At 26.8% G+C, this 24315-nt stretch overlaps 1 protein-coding gene across 2 annotated transcripts; it reads left to right on the top strand.

Annotated features, from left to right (window-relative positions):
* The first annotated feature begins 4 nt into the window (after positions 1-4).
* Positions 5-23560, top strand: LOC126897668 (KN motif and ankyrin repeat domain-containing protein 2). Of its 2 annotated transcripts, XM_050671435.1 has the most exons (14): positions 5-267; positions 3946-4057; positions 7434-7687; positions 8743-8887; positions 8950-9104; positions 9165-9245; positions 9575-9677; positions 12997-13918; positions 19653-19751; positions 19919-20051; positions 20131-20241; positions 21041-21253; positions 22094-22294; positions 22969-23560. In XM_050671435.1, the coding sequence occupies exons 3-14, from the start codon at positions 7640-7642 to the stop codon at positions 23224-23226; spliced, it is 2469 nt and encodes an 822-aa protein (XP_050527392.1). In that variant the 5' UTR covers positions 5-267; positions 3946-4057; positions 7434-7639; the 3' UTR covers positions 23227-23560. The 2 variants fall into 2 exon arrangements, with proteins under 2 accessions (XP_050527392.1, XP_050527391.1); XM_050671434.1 differs by lacking the exon at positions 3946-4057.
* The last annotated feature ends 755 nt before the right edge of the window (positions 23561-24315 follow it).

Genomic DNA, 24315 nt, shown 5'->3' on the forward strand with positions numbered 1-24315 from the left:
CGTCAAAAGTGGTTTTGCCGCACAACCGTCGGCCGGACCGCACTGGTCGGTATTCAGTTTGTGCGCGCGCGCGCGCTCGTTCCAACCGTCTTGTGTTGAAATATTCAGAACAAATCGCCACAGGTTTCTATTGTTTTTTTACACGCGTCCAAGTAAATTTACCAATTATGTTGGAATCTCGTGGAGTCGACATTTGTAGTGTGTGAATTTCCGTCGAACAACAACCCTTTATCATGTATGCGGCTAGGAATAGAAATGCTACAACAGGTAAATGGATCTATTTGACTATTTACGACACCGATGGCTGTTTATTCTCACTGTAGTTTTAATTTTCGTTTGGCATCGTCTTGTTGAATTCCTTCCCCTTTTTCTACGGAGAGACATCAACAGGTGCCCAAATAACAATTCCGGATGGTGTAGGCAAAACCGGTGTGTGTTCGTTATTAGCTGTTGGTAGGTGGCGTGTGGGATTGTGCGGGTCTGCACATACTTTCCTCGGGTACAATAATATGTTTCAAAGTTAAAACGGTCTGCTAGAATCTAATATCGTGTGTGTATTAAAATCAATAAATTTATTGCAAAAACTCGTTTCATGAACTACTATTTCGTACTACGCCGATTGTTTTGTTTTAAAACGATTGAAAATCAAAATAGATTTAAGATAAAGTTCGTTGTTAATTTCTTATAGGTTTCAATATGGTTAGGAAGCCGATAAACAACAATTTTTTTATGAGTATACATCAGACCACAGCTATTCGCATCTGTAAATACTGGTCGGTCTAGAATCTTGATTCTATCTAAAAAGAGAAATGTCGTTACCTCAAGATTCCGCTTTTGAAGCCGGTCTGTTTGCAAAATAATAGTTATTATTCAATTCATGCTTAGACGTTTTTCCACTAGGGATTTCGGTCGAAGGTGCAGATAGCAACTGCAATATCCTAAAGGATTCTATCTGCAAATAGGTCAACCTTAAAATGAATTGCCCTTATTTTATCACAATTTTTTTGACAAACACAGTGCTATCTGAATAACTAATTTTTTACTTTATCTCTGAAAGGAAAAATATATATCAAAAATAACATTTTGTGTAAAAAAAAATAAAATTTTAACTGATTGTTATTTCTTAATGTGTAAACATAATTAATAACATGTTGTTAATTGATTTCTAGTTAAAAATTTTAAATGAAAACAAAGATAATAACTGCTAACTGTAAATGAATATACTCTATTTTAATTTGAATTAAACATTTCAAAATATTACTGTATAAAATATTTTAAATCGTAAATTACATAAAACTCTAGATTTCATTGCATAATTATTGTTCAATTAGTAATTGTAGTAAGATAGAATAATATTGTAAATCTTCAGAAAAGTACTACTAATACTTGAAGAAACATGTCTAGTGTTACGTCATTTCGCTCATTTTCATCATTTAGGCGACGGCTTTCAGCCTTGAGTATTTTTTTTTACTAACGTTAGGTATGAATAGAGAATTTTTTAAAACGCTACAATCAAATTTATAGTTTACTAGTTAAATTTTTTACAGGTGTACTGCTTTTATGGTAATAAATATGCCTTTTAATATATATTACAATTAAAACAGTAAAATTGTGTGGCTAACAAATTGAAATGTCATTAAATATTTAAATAATTTTTTTGTAAAAACTCACGTGTTTATGCAGACAAACATACGCCTTGTTTACTGCCTATAATTGGTAAAGTGCAATAAATAATTGTCCTTTACAAATAATTCACAATATTGTAGACATTTAAATATCAGTAAAAGTTTAACAGTCTGGCAACACGTCTCACCGTCAAACAACTATTAAGTAGATTAAATTAAGTAGATAATACTTATCTACTTAATTTAAGATTTATAATAAAATATTTCTCAACAAAATAATCGTTATTTTATATTAATACAAAATATATTTTGAAATGATAATTTATTAATTATACCAGAACTCATTAGCAATAACTATGAAAATGATATGCGAAAATTTCTGCATTTATTACAATTGATGAATTAAAAAAACTTCAAACTTTGCTGTACAAAATGACAAATAACTTTTTGGTGTAAATTAAAATGTATTATATCACATGCAATTCTGAGAAATGTTCTAATTACTGTGATTCTCAAAATACAGTTACAAATAATAATTTATCCTTTGAAATACTTCTCTCTTCTCGGACAACAATGTAATGTACCGTATGGAATACTGTCAAATTGTTTAGCAAATATTTCCAAGTAAGGCACAAAAATACTCTTATATAAGAGAAAGTGTCTTTATCATTATACTTGAAAAGTATAAACTCTTCCTTAAACATTATAGAATTTTAAGAGAAATAAAAAATAGTTCTTCGAAAATAATAAATAAGGAACACAAGAACATCAATTTCAGATTAAGGTGTAACTAAGAAGATAGTGTAGTATTTTTTTACTATATCAAAGTCATCCTAAACACTTCCTGATATTACTAAAAATAAAGTTATTGAATCATCAAATATTGAGTTTTCCATGGAAAATATTTTACGTTTTTCTATTCTTTTTATTTCTTGGTATATTACTAATATTATTAATATTTACTTTAATATGTTCACATTTTACAAAGTATTTATTGTGCTATTTTTATAACTTGTATACTCTTAATTAGAAATGTTGTTTTTTGGAATCTTTGAATTATGTTTTAACTTCAACTAAGTAGAGGAATGTAAGACAAAATGAAAACGCAATACTGTCATATATATATATATATTTTCATGAACACTTTTTGATGGAGTTAGATAGAAATTTTAATAAATTTTATCCTTAAATTTTTTCTGTACTTAAACATATAGTTTAATTAATAAAGAAACAAAACGTCTAGTATTTATATTTCAAACATAAATAAAATATAATTGCACGTCCCTATTATATTTTAACTTTAGTACCTTACATAGTCTCAATATTTCTAATTATCTACAATCATTAATTTATCAATATAAAATAATATATGTGCGGAAAAAAAATTTACACTAATATTTAGTGTAAATTATTTTCATTTTTCTATTTAGTGATTTCATAAGTTCTATGATTTACTCAAATAAAAAAAAAGATAAAAGTTTGTTAAATATTTAAAATCATTTTCTTGATACCTTAATTTTAATAAAAAAAAATAAGAATAGACTAATAACACGTATTTAGGCTGATTTTCTAGTATAAGAGATAAGATAATTAATATTTGAGTTCAATAATTTGGCTTTAAGCTTCGCATAAAACAAGGATACTTTAAAAGTTACTTTTAAAGACATAATATCAGAAAGATTGAGATTTCTCAGTTTTTCTCGCATTTCTCTATTTAATAATCACCAGTAATTCCGATAAATGAACATATTTATATAATTTGTGAAATTTTCTATAAATATTTTATGTTAATCATCTTATAATTATTTCATTAGTTTAAAATTAGTGAAAATAAGATATAATTATATCTTATTTTCTCTTCATAAAATATTAAAAAACAGCTTGAATGTTGTTTTTTTTTAGCTTAACCTACAAATTTAATAGGTTCAATTAGATTTTTGAAATATCTTTATGAAATTTAATATAAACTTTAAAATAGAAGTAATAAATCAAAAAAAAAATTGTTTCTATATAAGTCTCATCCACTTGTAAAAGGACTTCTGTACGATTTATTTTTAGTTGTAAGCTAATGCGTCCAGAAATAGTAAAATTACAAAAAATATTTTTTTATGGAAATACATGTTTTTTCAACTGGACGACTCATATTTTCAGGTAAATAAATAATATTGTATTGTTAAGTATAAAAAAGTAAATTGCTATTGACTTTTTACCCCAACGTAAACCATCTAGAAATAAGATTAAAATCCTTTTTTTTTAACTGATCGTTTGACGAATATTATACGTTGTTTGCCGTATATATTTCACGCTATATTTGTTTTAGTATGATGTGCAAGTCTCCTTGATGTTTGCTACGCAGAAAATAGATGGAGCAACACAATAAACAAAAAAAATAACAAAAAAAGCGTTTTTATGACGACTAGACTGAGATAAATGTAAATATTTCTGTTTTATAAAAAAATATTTCTTTAATATTTGTTTAAGTAATTACAAAAAAAAAAAACCAGTAATTCGTAATACCTTTAAGGTTAAAATTTAAGATGTAAAAATAACTGACTAATAAAAAGGGCTTACTATTTAAACGTAACTTTGACATTCTTGTTCTTGGACTTTTTACGTCCTCCTGACGTTTATTTTTATGTTTAAGTTTTTTGAAAAATGATTAACATTTTTTAGTTTCGATGCGAAGCTGAGAAAGTATTAGTTTTACTATGATGTGTTTTTTTTTTATTATTATTTTTTTGTCTCTTACCACTTTTTCTCATCTCACACCAAACCGATTTCTTTCAACAATACGTCAAAGGATCACAAATCGTATCTAGTTGAACACATTACCCTCAAAAATTGAAAAAATTCCCTATATTACCCGTAAATGGGAAAAACCTCCAATACAATTACAATTTTTATAATCGGTAAATTTTGTCATTTTTTTTTTTTCTTAAAACTACTATAACTTTTTAAAAAACTAACAAATTAATATGATTTTTTTTTATAGAAGCATGATGTCTTTACTTATCATTTAGTATATTTTTTTTTATAAATTTGACCCTTCACTGCCCACAGGAGGGAATTTAAAATGACAACATTTTCAACTTAACTTTTGAAAGTGTTCCGGAAAGTCTGACACTTTTATATATATCTTCAATTAAAGCTAATGTAATATACTTTAATATATAAAAAAAAACTTCGGACTTTATTTTGTCTTCACGGTTAAAATGACAACCATATACTATTTTTATGTTATAATTCTTGATTTTATATTTTTAAATTAATATTTCTATAACTTTTTGAAAAATGTATGGATAAATACTATTTATATACTTCTTTCATTCGACATACTTCTTTTTTTAATAACACTATTTCCCTTTATATATTTATATACTATAAATAAATATATATATTACACTTATAAATCAGAAAACTTGTAATCACGATATTAATAAGGAAAAGGAGATTATGTAGCATTTGGAATAATCCACCATTTTTTTTAAATTAAAAACTATCTTCAGATTCGCACAGAAACGTTTTTTATGATAATGATTTTAATCACTGTCAGATACCATTATACTTGACCCAACTATGCCACATCTCCACTGTGCTGGGTTTTTATTATTCAATATATGTTTTTTTTTTATTAATAAATATCTATAGTTTTATCAATTTTTTAAAATTTACTATAAATGTATAATTAAGAAATTCTATTAGGCAAATTTGGAATACTAACTTTAAGTAGGTTTAATTAAATTTTTAACAGAAACAATTTTTCTAACAACAATTTTTATTGGCGCAATCCGTTTTTGTTTTTTTCTTACGCGAAATTGACAACATCCTTGTTACATTTTTTACTAAGTTTTATACTGACTTTGACAGATAATATTAAGGATACTGTGATACGACAACTATTTAATAGAAGCTTCACTCTGTTTACTGATTGTGACTAATGATTCAGTTTTGTTGATACTCCGAATTGTCAATTTTTGTTCCGTTAACTTAGAAGTTTTATTTAAATAGCATTCTGAAAAATTTTATTAGACTTCTACTAAGTTTAATTACTTTTTATACATATATTAATGACAAAATTAGGTTGATACTTCTGTTAAATAAACGTTGCTAAGGGGAAATATTGAATAGTAATTATCGAACTATTCGATATTTAATTTGAATATTTATAAAAAAATATCTGATATTTTTTTTTTTTTAATTATCGAAAACTATTCGATAGTTTCAAGTATTCAAAAAGTAATAAATATACTCAATATAGCTTAGTATGATCCACGAGTAAAGATTATAGCACCTCAGATCCTCCTTTTTTTATTTCACAGTTAATTAACTGTGGCATATAACACTTCCTATAAATAAGCAGTGAAATGTTATTTTTATGAATAAAATTCATAAGAATATTTAATTAAGTAGTTATACTTTCATAAACTACTGGTGATCGCATTATTCTAAAGTATAAAAAAACTTCTATGGTTTCTAATTTATTTTATGAATCATATTTCAATAAATATTATGAAAATTGTCATAGTAGCCTTAGTTTAACCTCTAATAAGTGGTAAATAATCTTCTGTACTTCTATGTTATAAAACAACATATAGATAAATTATTAATGGGTAAATTACCAAATGGATTTAAATAAAAGGTAGTAATTTGTTAGTTTTATTTTATATTATATCATAGTCTTTAAAGATCTACAAAAAAAATGTATTACTTTGTTATCCTAACGAGTCATATTAAGTTTATCTTATGCTTGTTTAATTGGTGTAGGTAATTTATAGTGAAATTCTATAGTTGAATTAGTTGTAAGTATTTATAAACTATATGAATATTACAAAGTAGACAACAGTTCTCTAATTAACAAAATAATAATTTATTGTTTTAACGATTACACAGGTATCTTTGTTTGTTTTTTGACACACCTTGTGTAATTTATTATATTTAATACACAGATAAAAATTCCTCACCAAAGATTACTAAAATCTCCCCACTAAAATAATAAGGAAAATTTAGCTTTAAACACACATTCGAAGACCGTAACGATGAACGAGACTGATCGATAGCCTAACATATTATTACATTGACTTTTTGTCTGTGTTAAAACGGTATTTCGTAGAAAGTAATAATCTAAACGTATATGTAAAAAACAGTTATTGACGAATTCGACCGCCAAGTATTATGTTTCAAACAGTATATTATATTTACCCTGAGCATACATGTGTACTATTTCAGTGACATATGTACAACAATAAACTTTGGTGGTTAATGTATTTGTACTAAACTTTACAATTATATCTACACATTTAAGTAAATAAAAACATTATCTTTAAACTTTTTTTTAATAAACTATATTTTTTTCTCAAAAGAACTCATTTTAGAATCTATTTTAATAGGTTGTAAGTCTGAAATAAGTTACTATGTTTAAACACGCAGTGTTTAAAACACTGTTTTAAACATTCATAAAAACGCCCAAAAATGGTAAAATTTAAATTAGTCATATGGGACACTACAAACTGTTGTTATAAGCTAATGTTTTAAACAGGTATTTTTTAAAACGTGTTTTAAAAAAACTTAAATAAATTTTACTTGAAGAACTCAACAAATTTTGCTTTAATACAATACCAAAATACGTTTTTTTTACATCCCTTCGATAGTTTTAAAAATGTCCAATAGCCCAACCGTCGCTTTTGTTACACATTAATCTTTATCCCCTAAGCGGTAAGATGATTGATCTTTTACTTTTCCGTATTCCCTATAACAAACATTTTGATTTTGCCTGTTGGTTTTTAATAGTGTTACCCTTAACGTTTTTAGACGATTCATTTCAAATACACGACTGGTTACGGTCGAACGACAACAACGACCAATTTTATGGGAGAAATGATCACCACCTGCATAGGGTCCGATCCGTGTCTCCGATCAAGAGATTTCATCGAATTTTTGGCATTAACGTAACCGGCCATGGAAAAGGGAATGGAAGTAGCGGTGGTGGACCAGACCACCGACGACAGCTCAAGTCAATGGATTCGTTGTTGGGTCTTAGTGACGAGTACCTCAATTACAACCACGTAAGACCCCATCATACAAAATAAAACACTACTAATGTTTTATTAATGATCTCGGTTTAAAAAATACTTGAAACAACAAATACTCTGTTAGGCATTAGTAACTATAGAATAAATCAAGCATCAGATTTATTAGAGTGGAATATATCATACATATATATATATATACAAGTATAGTTGTTCAAGTCCTGCTAGGGTATAAATTTTTAAACATAAATAGGAATGAAAAAACGATATCTAATTACGAATGTTAATTAGTAATATTCATTTCGTTGATAAATTTAATTCTCTTTGCCAGAAACTAAATCAATAATACTATCCAACTCTTCTTATTTTACAAACGGCTTTGTACAATTCTGAAAATTTGCACAATTATTTATTTTTGAGTGATATTTTAATAAAATAATTGTACATAAATAATCAATTTTAAACGATAATTTAAATATTTACGTTAGAAGTCATTAAAATCTAAAGACTCCAAAAAGATATAACTCGGAGTCACTTAAATTAATAGGATAAATGATGAACAAATAGATTGGCATATAAACACAAATATATAGTTTGAGAGGCTACAATTCAATTCAACTACATAATACTAAAATATTACAAAAAATGGTAACTAGTGTAAAAATAAATTTTAGCACACTAGAATGTTTAGTAGATGTCACTCAAAATAAAACAACATATCAATGGTATACCTATTGCAGTATTTAAGTAAATAATAAATTATTTACACATAAATCTTGTTATATTTCACTAAAATTTATAAAAATAGCAATTTTAAATAAAATATTAATATATTAATAAATATTTGTCTAGGTTTGTTAAATTATTAAATAATTCCTTAATGTTTATAACGAAATATTGTCAAAACCAATATTTTTCTTTGAAATTTTAGATAAAAATTCTAATACTAACATGTAATCTAAATCGCTTTTTCAATGCCATAATCTATGATTAAAATATGTTTTAATATTACCAATACAATTATAGTTGTATCGAAAGTATTAAAAAAAAAATATATTCTCTCTTATTTTGATATTATGTATGCAATTAAGAATTCCGATGTAGTCACCAGAGCATCACCAGACGTTCAAGATTCCTTAGATCGAGCATTAATGGATTTTGAGGAAACCTTGGCACTGGCGTTCCAGTCGAATTCTATTGTACCACCACCTAAAGGATTTTCTAACCATAACCTAGGTAAGAGTGATTAAATTTCATATAGATTTATATGTTTCTGTTATTGGAAATATGAAATTTAGCTGAAGGTCTAGATGAGCTCAATGGCAATAGGCTAGATAGTAGTATCGAGAGCAGTTATACTACTGGGAGTAGCGGATATTCAACTAAGCCAGATCAACCCTCTTCTACAATAGCTTCTACACAAAGGTCCTATAATACATTTAATGAACTCCAGGTAAATAATCCTATAACGTTACTAACCTGATTATCTACAACGTAAATTACGATTTGGCAGCTCGTTAGGGAACAAATGATGGAAAGCCTAGAGATTATCAAAGACCTAGAGGAACAAGTTAAATTAGTGCCAAAGTTAAAAGTAAGTTAATGATGTTTTTTATGTGTACATAATGTGTTAAGGGTTTAATTATCAAACTCTCAACACTCTTCAAGGCGTTATATTTAATATAAATGACTGGGATAATAAAATTATAAATGAAAAAATAAAATCAAGTTACACAGTTTCAAAAAAATATTTTCTGAAATATAGAAAATTGTGTAATTATTTTATAGAAAGTGTTATCGTAATTAAATCGATAAATTTAAATTTCAGCATACTCGACCCTAAGTGATAACTTAATTTTAAAAGACCATAACTATTTAATCTTACAGCATTATGTCATACAAAAATTGTGGATTTCATTTTAGGCGCAAGTAGCAACGCTGAATACCGACAAAGAAAATCTAGCAGCTGAGCTGGCAAGGCAAAAACAATACATTGAAAACGAGAAAAAAATTACTATAGCAGCCGGTAAGAACATATTACCTATTGACTATTTTAAGTCGCACTAATAATACTATTAGGCACGTTTGTCATAAAAATACTATGGGTTTGACCAATATTTTACTAATACAATAGTTGTATCCGTTTGAATAGCGTTTTATGAAGGACGCCGGACGTAAACTACCCACATGCTTTTACAGTATTGAGTTAGGTAACACTTCAACGTGATGTCTTACCTGACCAAGTATATTTATACCTTTATGTCATAAATAACTTTAATATCTCTTTTGAACTTCATTTGTCTGTCACTTTTTTTAGTTATATTTAATCGTTGAGTTTTATTTTTTATAAACAACGTCTTTTTTCAATTTCTGCTGAATTCATCATGTTGGCAAAAAGTACATATAGGTGTTCAATAAGTAGTGGAAAGACAAGATTTCTACTGTCCTCGTTGTTTGTAACAATTGACCTGTTTCTTTCATTTTGACCACTCTCTGTATAACGTAGATAATGATGAAGATTTCAGTTGACAGCGCATCATAAACTAGAATTAATGTGATCATTTTATTTAATTACCAATGACTTATAACTAACTATAGTTCACTTCTTAAACTAAGCACGCTTAAACATTTGTCAATATAATAAAACATTTATGTAATGATTTTCTTATAAAATTCATATAGATTTCTTACTGATAATTTTGCAAATTATTTGTTTATTCAATAATATTTATCTTATATAAGTTCTATCATTTTTGTTAATTTTATTAGTTAAAACATTTTAATGCTGGTATTAAATAAATAATTATTATTATCCATGAGGTATTCGGACTCAATATAAAACTTTTTTTTAATCTTCCGATCTCTACATAAAAAGAAAAGTGCAGTTATAATCTAATTTCATTTCCCACTAGAGCAAACAATTGTATATTTTAACGTTACTTTGAAGTACCATTGAGTTTTTATTAGTTTCTTTGTCAATATTATTTTAGGTCCTGAAAAAACATTGCACTCAAAGAAAACCACATTTAATTTAACTCTTAAATTATTCAGTTCGAATGTTATGAAAACATTAAAATTAGCACTACAAGACTTTTATTTGATTTTTATGGCTTAAAATTGTTTAAACTAATTAACTCATGAAAAATGGAAAACTATAAATAAATAGCGCGTGCAAATTATTTAATGAATTTGAAAAACTAAATACTAAAACTGTTCATAATTTTAAATTATATTAAATATTTTAAATTAACAATACTTTTTAATAAATATTTAAGTTATTGAGTTTCCACTTATATCTCAAATTATCAATAATTGAATTAATAATTCTAAAGCACATAAAATCATATTAGCTTTAAAATATATATATTATATTTTAAATATAGTAGTTTTACAAAAAAAATTAAAACGTCCATTAAAAATGGTTCATTAAACTACAGTGCAAAAATTCCATTAATTACAATATTTGTTTTGTTTTTTGCATAATACATATTTATTTTACAATTCAGCAAATTAAGTCTCGATTTTAATGATTATTATTATTAATTGCTTAAAGCAATACGCGAGTACAATGCATCAGAATAAAAGAACAAAGAATTTTCTTCACTCTCTGAAATTTAAATTAATATTTTATTAAACGCTAGAAACAAATCTATGTAAAGGAACTAATTCAACCAAATTAATATTAATGGATATTGGAATTCATATTTAAATAAAATTTGTTGAAATATTAACTAAGTTGTTAAAATATTGATATAAATGAAAAAATTATCCCTAAGAAATAAAAATTAGAACATTTTTTTATCCGTAGCTAATCAAATGTTTGTAATGTTTATAATTTTAAATAGGCATATGTACAATTCAATTTTTTATGAAATAAAATTAAAAGTATAATAATACTGATATACTTATTAAATATATACTGCCAAAGACACTGTACCTTTAATGTACACTATATATAAAAAAGTTAATGATGATATCATCATCTTCCCACGACATAATAACCGACAAAAAGAAAGAAAAAAATAGATTCAAATAACAAAACTGCCGTTTACGTGTGTAACAACTTTGGTTGTCTGTAGTTATTACTATGTGCGTGACAAACATATCTTCAAGGCCGGAACGTACCTAAAGATGGCAACAATCAGATATAGTATTTATCATAAATAATAAAATTCTATGGAAATGAAAATATTCCTTAAAATGTAAAAATCGTGAATATGTAGAAAAAAAGATAAATATAAAAGGAAACAAAATTGACTTTAACATTTTGAAAATGGTAATATAAAAAAAAACACTGTTCAGTTCTCCTTGTGGTATTTTTTGAATAAAAGAAGACCGCGACGTTTAGACGTTCAAATAAAATGGATTATTTGTACATTAAAAAACAGGATAGAAGTTAAAGTGCGCTTCGAGTGGTAGTCTGAATCAGTTAGAATTGTATTGTTATTATAAGCATTTTGATATATAAAAAATGTAATAGAACGATTTATTTATTCTTTTTATTAAATATAAAAAAAAACTATGGCATTTCATTGTGGTGCATAAAATATTTATGGTAATTCAACTCTTTCAAAATTTTAAAACGGTAAAATTTAAAGAAAAAATATATTTTATTAAATAAAAGCGGATATTGGTACTATTATCTTTTTAGTTGATTGTTGAATTATTTCTACTATGAAAAAAATTTTCCATTCTCAAAATTTACGCTAATTATAAAGGATTTTTTTTTTACATAGTATGTTACAATTAGTATTAACTAAATTAAAAATATGACATGAATACTTGAAAAAAGAAGCCACCAATTGATGATACTTTTAAGTGATAATCATTGTTGTAATTTTAATTTTTTTCCTAAAGTGAAGTTAATAGATATCTACACCATTTGCGGTTTAATCGTCTCGGAGGATTACCAGAAATAATATTTGTTGAAAAATCATTTATTAGAGGGGATTCAAATAAGAAGAGAGTAGTCGATTATGGAATATTATTAATATGTTATTGCTTGTTCTTTCACAGTTTTAATTTTTAGGTATAATTTGATACGTAAATAGGTAGCGATTTTGTTGATTTTCAAATTAAATTTGATTTTCTCGAATTTCTCCATATTTAAGAAAATATTTAATTATGTATAGTTTGTTACGATAATAATAACGTTAAGACTGTTTAATTTTTTTGTTAATTTTAACTTGTCATATTATTATCACATATTATTTTAATCTATGTTTAACTGTTGCTCAATCAGTCTCAAAAATTAGCTCTTATTTTTTTAAAAATTGTTAAATGTTATCTTATCAATGAAAAAAATTATTTTTTTAATATCTTGAATGTTTTTTTTTTTTTTTTAGAAATTGATAAAAGACGAAGTACCAAAGATGTTGGTGTTAATTGTATTCCAATATACCGAGACATTGGAGTGACGACACCACAGGCTCTAATTGTAGATACCCAAACCACGTTTACTATAACTGATAGCGCACCTACGATATCGTCACCACCCGTACCTGTTTCCACAGTATCTGTTCATACTCAAACAGCTGAAGCTAAAAAGGCGATGATGATTGATGCAGCGACTCAGTCTTTAAAGACAGTAGTCCGTACTGTAAACGTCGGAGTCATGGCAAAGCCTAGGACTTATGATGCTAGCGTTAGTGCTAGATCCGTTACGAAAAATGTGGGATGCACAGCTAGCATCAAAGTAGTAACGGAACAGGTTGATCGAGTGGAGGACACAAAACCAACAGCCGTGGCTAGACCAGTGGCACGGACTACACAGACCGAGTTTGAATTACCTCGGATCTTAACCGTCGGTCGTACTACACAGACCGAATCGCGGTCCCAACGGCCTCCTTGCTCTCGAACAACCCAAACAGAAACACCATTTACAACAGTAACCAGACGATTACCCGTTACTAGAACCACTCAGACGGATCCGGGTCCACAAAAAGTACCTATAGGCCGCGCTTCTCAAACGGATCCTGCTGTTCGAAAGACCACCAAAATAGCCGTAACACAGACTGATCAACCCAATGCTCGTTGCGTGGCGCCTTCGATAGGCCAAAGGAGTAATTCATTCCATCATTATCCCGTAGCTCCACAGTTGGCCGATCATCCAATGGTCAGAAGTGAAAGCGCTGTAACCGTAACCCCATCGAAAATTCCTAGACTGAAATCATTGACACCAGAGTTCAACCGTAAAGTGTATAACAGACAAGACACCTATACAAAATCGTCGCCCGAAATTTTCCGCCAACCAGTAAATGTCGTCAAGTAAGCCTAATTAAATTGTTTTTTAACCCGGTAGATGGTTTTTTATAATATTATAAGTAATTTCCATAGATGATATTGATATAGACATCTAAATCAAAACAACGTCTTTGATTTGGTTCAACGTAGAGTCGGAACGAAAAATTTCATTTTATAATACATTTGATACGGACAATTACTCCGTAAATAATATATCTTATACTAAATAAATTTACTCATACATAGTGTTGTAGAAATTAAAAAATTGATTTGCGAGCAGTAAAATTGTCTAATAAGCACCTGCTCACGTAATCTGTTGAAGTTAAAAATAAAAATTACTGACTCTAAATAAACCTTACGTATGTTTTATAATGTTGTTTAACCTTAAATTTTTGCATTTAGTTATTTTTATTTTCACGTAAATTCTATTAAACCATTGAGACTACTTTTACTCATTTTTATCTTTTTTTTTCGCTCTATCAGCCCATTGACGGCCATAGCGGCCTCCCCTAAAGAAGCAGGTTTCTTTACCATTTATACTCCTAGAGGGTAATTAGTTCGGAGAGATGGATGGTGACGCCAATTACCAAAAAATGATGCCGCCCGTCACTGAGTTTCGAACCCGAGACAGTGTGCGTCAAACATTGCCGCGTTATCGATTCGGCCACACCGTTCCTCAATTAAACTCATTTTGATCTAACAAAATAAAAACATTCCAATTACATTTTTTTCATAACACCAATGATTAACTTAAACATGTTTTTACATTTAAATGTAATGCGTAAAAACGATATAACACACATTGAAATTTACTGATTGAAGTACAAGTAAGAGTGCGAATGGGTATTTTCGTTAATTACCACATTTTATTCTAAATAACTATGGTTGTTTTTCGTAGACTAACAGTGATTTAACTAAAATCAAGAAGTTCTAATTATTTCTTGAAAGACCTCTATGTAACAATAATTATTGCAACCTTTATTTGTCAGGGAACTTTTATTTTTATTTACAAACAAATCAAATAAAATATTTATAGCTATGTTTTTAATGAGTTTTCGATATTAATCACAACAATTCTTTCTAAATTGAATTATTGAATTAGGGACATTTTCCTTTTGTTAATTAATATTTTTTTCAAAATATTTATTTAACTTTATACTATACCATTTCATAATTTATTAAGTACTCTTAGTGATTTTATAATCTATGCAGTGTTATACTTATAATAATTTTATAAATTAGATATTACTATTCATTTTAAACCTAAATTCATGTTATTTTTAAAATAAACCTAACAGTTCATATATAATCTAGCTATCAATACAACTATCATATATATACTATCACTATTTGTATCACTGTAATACATTTTATTCGTATTTTCTCGCAGATTTTATAATCATATAAAACCTGTACATTAATAAAGATTTACAAAAGAATAAATTTTGCCAAAAGTTTACAACGTATATGGGCAGTAGTGTTATCACTGCGTTTTAAAATATGGAATTGGTATGCTTGATGAATATGCATAGAGGTCAAGCGGATTTGGTTTTAACTGGAATAATATATTATTTTGTCACTGTAGGTTCAATAATACTTGACACATTTATCTTAGTTATTAATATTATGGTGAATAAACAAACCTTGTATATTGACTGACCCTATATAAAGTTTTATCGTTTTCAGAAATAAATTTCACCCTTCTAAAGTATAATTTAGGTTATTAATATGATGATGGATATTTAGCATTATATGCTGCAGAGCGAACATTAAAAATAATTTTATTCAATACCTCTAAGTAAGGGGAAATTATCTAAGCCTACATTTAAATGGAAATATTTAAATTTTTTTATATAGTATCAATAAAAGACATTTTTTGAGATACTTTTTTAAGTTTCAATTTAAAAGTTTATACAGAAAAATGAACTACACAAACTCAATTTCAGTCTTAAATTTTTTGCCAAAAATCCGATCAAAAAACAAACATGATTAATTTTAGAAAAATTTTAAATTTTAAAAGTTTATTTAAATTATTGCAGCCAATCATTATCAACCATCAACATTTTAATAAAACTAAGCTATAAAGAAGCTTACTTAAACGAAAATAGAGAATATTAGTCGTATAGCATCTTTAAAAAAATTATAATTAAGTATTTTTCTTAAGGGCGTTTTAAGTTTTACTTCTTAAATAAACTTTAATTACAATAAAATTATTCAGTTTTATTATAATATATGTGCATATTTATAAAATAACACATCATTGTATAAGTTCGCAGCTACATATTATCAATAAAGAATAATTCTTTTCAGCCTTTTAAAAAAAATTGTCAAATTAATAAGTTAGTTCTAATTTAATCATAAATTTATCATTTTTTATTTTTGTCTTTTTCAATACTTTCATATACAAAACAAATAAATATATTAAATACAATTTAAAATTAATTTTACTTTTAGTAGATTAAATTTTTATTCACTTAAAGTAAACTTGGGGACAATTGCTAAAAAATAATTTATTTATTGACTGATGTATACATAAAAAAAATCATTACTGCTTTTTCGTACTTGTTACATTGGCTTCGTCTTATTAAACCATTTAGTTGTCATTTCATTAAAATTGCTTATGTCCAGTATTTATATTTAAATAGGCATAATACTGATTAATATATCAGATAATATTAGGGTCAGTATAATTCTATATGGATTATATCCCATTAAAATCCTAAGTTCTATAAATAGTAGTTTGCTATTTTGAAGAACGTAATTTTATCATGTTACATCTCCACTGATGGATTTGTTATTTTATTGCTTTTTTCCTTGTAATTCCACATTTTAAACTAACCATCTTAATACAATGAAATGAATTCTACACCCTTTTTTACATTCAAGCCCTTATCCTATAATTCGTAACAGAAGGAGGATTTCACTGACTACACAATGCACATTCTTTTGCAAAAAAAAAATCTATTATAAAAAAGATTATTTAAGCATTTTTTTCCTTTTATAAATAATATTAAAACAGCATTTTTAAGTAATTTTTCTTTTTTTTTGTATTGAATGAACCGAAATTTTATATCGTTTTTCTTAATTGAAGTCAACAGCAAAGTATTCAAAAGTTTTGACACGCAAAAGACTTTCCAATCCGCTGATATATTAAGTCTTGGATCAGACCTTTCCGGGAAAAGTTTTAATGTACTATTTAGTTAAGGTATAAGAGAAAATTTACATTTTTCATAAAATGAATGTTTTATTATTTGTGTTACACTGTTTGGCATTTTTATGTTGAAAAAAATAAAACTTATTTGTATTAAGTATTTTTTTCGGAAATTGAGATTTAGGGTGGAATTTAAATTAAAAATAGTTGTGTTCTTAATGAAATGTATATTATTTTTGCCCAATAAATACACAACAAAAATAATTGATTATATTTTAAATTTCTTCTGAGAAAAAATGTGGTAAGGTGAACTTTTTTATTATTAATTGGTTTCCAACGTAAAAAGGAAATATAATTTGTCTATGTAATTAAGAATGCGAGATCCGTATAAAATATAAATAAACCGAAGTATTATTTAAATTAACCCTTTTTTTTTTTTTTTTTGTAATAATTTAATGAATCATTAAAATTATTTGTTAGGAAAATAAATTTATGAAATTATTAGTTAAAAAATTAAGCAATTGTAAAATAATATTCCCTATGATTATATAAATACATATATATATATATGACACTTTATAATTATATATTTCTAAAATTAATAACAAAACAATTCCAATACTTTGTGATAAAAAAAATGATTTAATGTCAGTTAAGAATTCATCTTGATAGAAAATTTTACACGTTTCATTGTAGACACGTGTAAACAACGATTTGGAAATCAAGATAATTTAATTTTCTTTCTGGGTCAACTTTATATTGGCAAAATGAATGTTTGAAGAACATCAAAGTGTCGTGTAATAGTGTGAAGTGTGAATACAATTTTAAGGTGCAACGTTTTACAAATCGAATTCTGCTCGTACTCAGTTAAAAGGAAAAAAATGTCGATACGGTGCTTTGCTTATCAAAAATAGACAAGGTGAAACTAACAATCCAACGTATAAGAGAAGGATATGAAAAAATGCCATCAATAAAAATCCCCTATGGACGTTTGAGACATTTATTAACCTAATGGAACTCACTGGAACGTTCTTTCGTGATATATTAAAGTAAATAAAAATGATCGAATTCTGTAGAAATACGAGAAAAACGAAGTAAGAGACTTTGACCCAAGTGTACGTCACATGACGCGGATGTTTTTGTAAGATATGTACTAGTAGGTGAAAATGAGCGCAAAAAACATTATACTGCGAAGAAAAGCGATAAATGCTTTGTTAAATTAACTATTTATTGACTAGGTTTGACATTGATGAAATATCAATTAGGTAAATCTACTAAAACTACTTGTCAACAGATGAAAAATATTAATGATACATTTTATTAGTTTTTAGCTGAAATGTAAAACTAGTTTTGTACCAACAACGTATCTTAAATTGCGATATCAAAGCTTGATAAGCATTTTCAGATGATTTCCCAAATCTATTAATTCAATGAGTGGAATTTTAGCTACTTGATGAAAAAACATTTGAATACGTAGAACATTGTGCTATTTATTTAATGTCCAAAAAGAAAACGAACATATTACTTCAGTGTTTTAAATTACATTCTATCAAACACATTACGATAAAGTAATTTCCTCGGGCATAGTTACAAAATTTAATAAAGTTAAAATCTCTTATAAAAGAGACTTTTACCCAAATATTTGGTATATTACACCTTTAAATAACCATTAATGGCTGACTAAACTTTGTACGGTTCCAAAAAAAAAAAATATGCTCTGTCTTTTAAAAATCAAACTATGAGTGTCTCGTTGAAGTTTTTTCGTGAGATTATTTATAATTTGTCATCAAATTTTAAGTTATCACAAAACTTTTAATTGAAATGAATGTTTGAATAACTATATGGGATAATTAAATAAGTCTATTCTAATAATTAAATCACGCTTTATAAAATTTTTTTTTCGTTTATCAGAGAAAAAAATTAAATAATAATCAACTTATTATGTTTTTGACCTACAAGAATTAACAAACGTATTATGAATATTTTTTAACTCGACTAGAAAGTGGTGTGTGTATGTTTACTAAAAAGAATATATACTCAATGGTGACTGTTCTCAAATACAACTTCGTTAGTCTGATCTCTACATATGGTATAACAACCAACATTCCTATCTCTATTAGGATGGCTATACTTTTTTAAGCTATAATCTTTCTCTTATTATAGTTCGCATTTTTCAACGAATTGAATCAAACATCATTTCAAGTACTTAAAAAAATATTTACGTTGCAAAAGAAAAAATAAAGTTACAAAACACCTGAAAATCAAATTTCGAAATGTATACATTATATTTTATGCGTTCAAAATTAAGATAAAAACAATAATATAATCATAATACTTCTAAAAATAAATTGAGTATAAAAATTAGGAATTATTAGAGAATACTTTGTTGAATACTCGTTTTATTTTAAAATATTTACTAAGTAAAAGATTACTAATTTATTATACATTTTCTTTTTAAATTTTATCATCATTATTTTTTTTATTCTATAAAAAATAATAATTGCATTGAAATAATCAATAAATAAAATCTATCGGTAATTAATAATTATTTATCTATTGTGGACAACATTCAATGTAAAATTATCTCTAACAAAATCTTATTTTTAGACATATGGATCCAATACCTTCTTCACCACCTGAAGTTCAAAATGAAAACAGTTCTGAATCCCAATTGGCTTTCAAACCTATTAAGGATGATCTTCCCAGGTAATTATGCTAAAATGAAATATATTTTTTTAATAATTTAATTTATTCATATTTCTAAACATAGCTTTTACATACCTATACAAATTTTTTTTCAATATTATTTTTCTATTAATTATTTTTCCATATTGAATAACTTGTATAATTGTTTTATTATATTATTATTCTAGAAAAAATCCTAGTAACGAAATGAAATCGGCATTAAAAGTTTTGAACGATTCCTTAAAAAAAACTTCTGCTACTTTATTACCCAGAGCACAATTAAAACATGCTATTGATATTGTACGTGAAGAATGGTTTAGGGTCAGTGAATACATTTTAATATCGTAGTTTACGATTCATTTCTAAAAATATTTTATTATAATTGATCTATATTTTGCAGATTTCAAGTTTAAGCGAATGTGGCGTACAAACAGTTATGAATTATTTGAATACTTTCAAATCATATTCTCCAGTATTGTTAGAATTCATCATCAACATGACAGATGCTGCGGTAATTGTTTTTTTTTTGCTATGTATTACAAAGTTTTGAGATGTTTATAACATCATTATTAAAATCTTTATTATAGTTTTTAATTATGTCAACCAAATATAAGTTAAACTTGAAAAAAATTGTCGCAGATTTTGCATAATTTTAACTAAATGATATTTAAATACGTAAAAGTAATTTTACTATATTAGTTACTAGAGCAAAGTTAATTATGTAAAATTTCTGATAGTATAATTAAAATCTGCATAAATAGTTGTTAAATATTTTTATCCGTCCATTTTGTGTGATAATTGATGAAATTTACAGAATGTGCATATGTTTTAATTTATGATAACTTACTTAAAAAAATCTAGAGTCAATTACTAAAACTAATGAGTTAATTATGTTAAAAGTAATCATATTTAGTAGTCAGTTTTATTAGGCAAAATAAATTATAACTAATGAATTTCTCACCAAGTTCACAAAATTGTATCTATATTATCCAACGTGTTTGCGTGATATGCAGCACCTATCTTTGATAAATTAATATTGTATTATTTCCCAGTAATTTAATTACTCAGATATATATATACATGTGAAACTGGAATACATATGCAAGACAATCAATTCAAGTATTCAACTGATGCATCGCAATGTTATTTGCACACACCGTATTTTATACATGACGGGCAATTAGCGAGAGTAGAGCAAAACGGGAAAACACCTCTTTTATACACTTCCCTTTAAGCTTCCTTATGGCGACTCCCAACTGCATTTCGTGGTTGCTTTTTTTAATCAATATTTTTCTCTCGTTTTATTTCAGGGCAATACAGTGTTGCACTACGCAATTTCCCACGGCAACTTCGACGTAGTGTCAGCGGTATTGGACACCGGTGTGTGTAATGTCGACCTCACTAACGATGCCGGCTATTCCAGCGTGATGCTTGTGTCTCTGACCGAAATTAAAAACGGCGACCAAATGAAAATCATCAAAAAACTGTTCAAGTGCGGTGACGTAAACCTGCAAGCCAAAAAAGTACGTTTAACGTAGGAGTTTATGTTAAAAATTCAACGTTTTTTACAGTTTGTATTTTTGGTATAAAGAAACTATGTCATGTAACCCGACCTTTTTTTTCTGGTTTCATAAAAATGTTGAATAAGATATGTACTGAGTAATGTTAAAAAGTAATTAACAGTAAAAAGTTCTTCAAATCCAATTTGGAACTTTGCGAATAAACAGTGTCTAATTAGCATTCAGAAAGTACGAGCACTAACTTCACGGTGGTGTTTTAATTTCAAATAAAAGCTCGGCTTTAGCCGTATAATTTTAACCCGTGTTCTGATAATAGATAATGAAGAATAAATGAAAATAAGGGAATAACATGCTGCCGTTTACGGGTAGCCCAAACATTTTTGCATACTAAATGTTTTTTACATATTTTGCTATATGTTCGCATTTGTATAAAATAAAATAAAACACTAACATGTATGTACATCATTATGACTGTTAAACATTTCATCTGGAAAATATACATATACTGAGATGTTTTTAAAAAGAAAAATAAAGTTCAATTAAAATGTAACGTCAAGGGGGCTTAAGTAGTGGTAATGAGAAGTTATTATTCACTGTAATGGTTTAAATTAAGCCGTCCAAAACAATCTCCCTCCATTAATCTAAAGTCTGTCTGAATAATAATAATGAGCAAAAAACTGAATACCGGTACCGCTTTAAATAACGTTTTCATTAATAATAATTTCACATTTATAAAATATACAAATATAGGGAGGTAACGCAAAAAACCATATAAAAGTATAAATTTAGTAACCACGAGAAATGATGGAAATAATGTGTTCATTCGACGATGACTTTTTTCAGCACGGCCAAACTACTCTGATGTTAGCTGTGTCTCACGGTAAGACTGATGTCGTCAAGTTGTTGTTGGAATGTGGAGCCGATGTAAATATTCAAGACGAAGACGGTAGTACTGCCCTCATGTGTGCTGCAGAACACGGTCTCCAAGATATAGTCAATATATTATTGGCCCGTCCAGAATGTGACGTGTCCATTGCAGATAATGTGAGTTTGGACGTAGAGAACATATTTTTATTTTCATAAAATGATAAAAATGCTTTGATAATATCCATGTAAAATTTATTAGCCAACAGGAATAAATATTCCGCTTTGAAGTATCTTTTACTATATGTGTTCATTCATAGCAGAAATATGACATTTGGTATTTGGCAGGGTTACTTTTTCCTTTTAAAAAATAATATCTTTCCTAGAATCGATTGTGATCTGAATTGCGTGACAACTTTCAAAACATGTTTATACGGTATGATATTTCAATGTATACGATAAACTTTCTTTCATTTCACGTTTAACAGTTCCTTTTACACGCATTTTGACTTTTTGTATTTTTTTCATATAATTGGATTGTGTTCGACAAATATTTTCTGCTTAATAAAATATATATTTGTCAACTCCATTTGAACGAATAAAAGTAAAAATTCAAATCAAAGAAAATAATGTCCTTTCAATTCATTGTTCAAAATATTTTATTCTTGGTTTTTTCGGTAAAAAATAAAAGGATAACTATAAGACTTCATACATGTTATATACAATATAAAACGTATATAAAATATATATTTCCTATAGTATATGATGTGTCTTTGAAATCATTTTCTCTTTTTTTTTTTGAGATACTAAAGAATATCATTTCTAAGAAAAGCTAATTATTTTATGTTTTGAAGGATGGAAGCACTGCTTTAAGTATTGCAATGGAAGCAGGACATAGAGAAATAGGTATTGGTCTTTACGCAAAACAGCACTTAGTATCACGAGAAAACTCACCTTTCCATTTATCTAAGCCAAAACGATCAAGAAGTGCTAACACTGTAATGATGTCATCTTCATCTCTATCTCCCTACGTGTCTCTAAAGAAATCGTCTACACTCCAACCTCGACAATACTCTCCTCTACCATCAATGATGAAAACTACAACTCCATAAGCAATTATCGCTTATCTCTGTTTATCACCAACTCAAAATAGATAAATAGTGAACGGATTCTTGAACCGTCTGTTTACGAACAGACATGTTCAATTAATTACAATAGTTATACTGCAACATATTTTTCATGACAAATGTACTACTAATTCTTACCATTATTATTGTTTAGGAAATAATGTTAAATTGTTTATTATTTATTACTTTTTTATTAGATACTCGTCAGAGTGAATTTCTGTAAAAAATTATTTCATAGTGAAATGCTTTATTCTAATTGTAAATTTGTTAAACTACAATATTTTGACTAATAACACTAATATAGACGTGCTATAACTTACACCAATGTATACTTTTTTGATTTACAAGGGAAGGCCACGGTGATGGGGTTACCGATTTTCATAACTCATATAAATCAAATCTATATTGAATATAAAACCAGACGTATTTTTTCACAATGCTCCTCCCAACTAGAGAAAGTCGACTTTGAAAATTTTGGATTAGCTTGAATAGATTCATTTTTCTTTTGAAGAGGGCAGTATGTTATTGTTGAGTAGAGACGCGTGTTTCTGAAACGCGCACGGAATTGGGGTCAACCTCCCCCTACATCAACTAGTGAGATTTTTTTCACAGTTTTCTCTTTGAATTATTTATTTTAAATAATACTTGTTAACTTTTCTTACATTTCATGTTTCTATATAGTTTTATCTACATTTAAAACAAGTTTAATGGTACTAATCTGAATTGTTTATTGGTAAAAATATGATCAAAGTAAAGCGATATAATATACACATAAATATAACATATTTTAATATTAACCTGGTAAGAATACATAAATTTTAAATAAGAAATTTTATTGGATGGTTTAATGCAGTCGAGAGCTTGGTTTTGCATACAGTTCAAATTTAAAATAATTTTATCATCTTTTTTCATTGAATAAAATTTATTCATTTGAATTAAATTTTGTACATTAATTAATATTTTTATACATTTTATTATTTAATATATATATATATATATATTCCTAATAAATAATTGTAAATAAGTTATTATATATTCAATATACTACGCCGTTTTGTCATATAATAAATATTT

This window comes from Daktulosphaira vitifoliae, unplaced genomic scaffold (genome assembly GCF_025091365.1).
Source record: "Daktulosphaira vitifoliae isolate Bord-2020 unplaced genomic scaffold, ASM2509136v1 Scaffold_2, whole genome shotgun sequence".
In the NCBI taxonomy this organism is placed as follows: Eukaryota; Metazoa; Arthropoda; class Insecta; order Hemiptera; family Phylloxeridae; genus Daktulosphaira; species Daktulosphaira vitifoliae.

Excerpts from the sequence above, each read along its gene's own strand:
- LOC126897668 (XM_050671434.1), top strand. The coding sequence starts at position 234 with ATGTATGCGGCTAGGAATAGAAATGCTACAACAG. Across the intron at positions 8,888-8,949 it reads ATTTTCTAACCATAACCTAG|CTGAAGGTCTAGATGAGCTC; the intron begins GTAAGAGTGATT and ends TATGAAATTTAG. Across the intron at positions 20,052-20,130 it reads TACGTGAAGAATGGTTTAGG|ATTTCAAGTTTAAGCGAATG; the intron begins GTCAGTGAATAC and ends TATATTTTGCAG.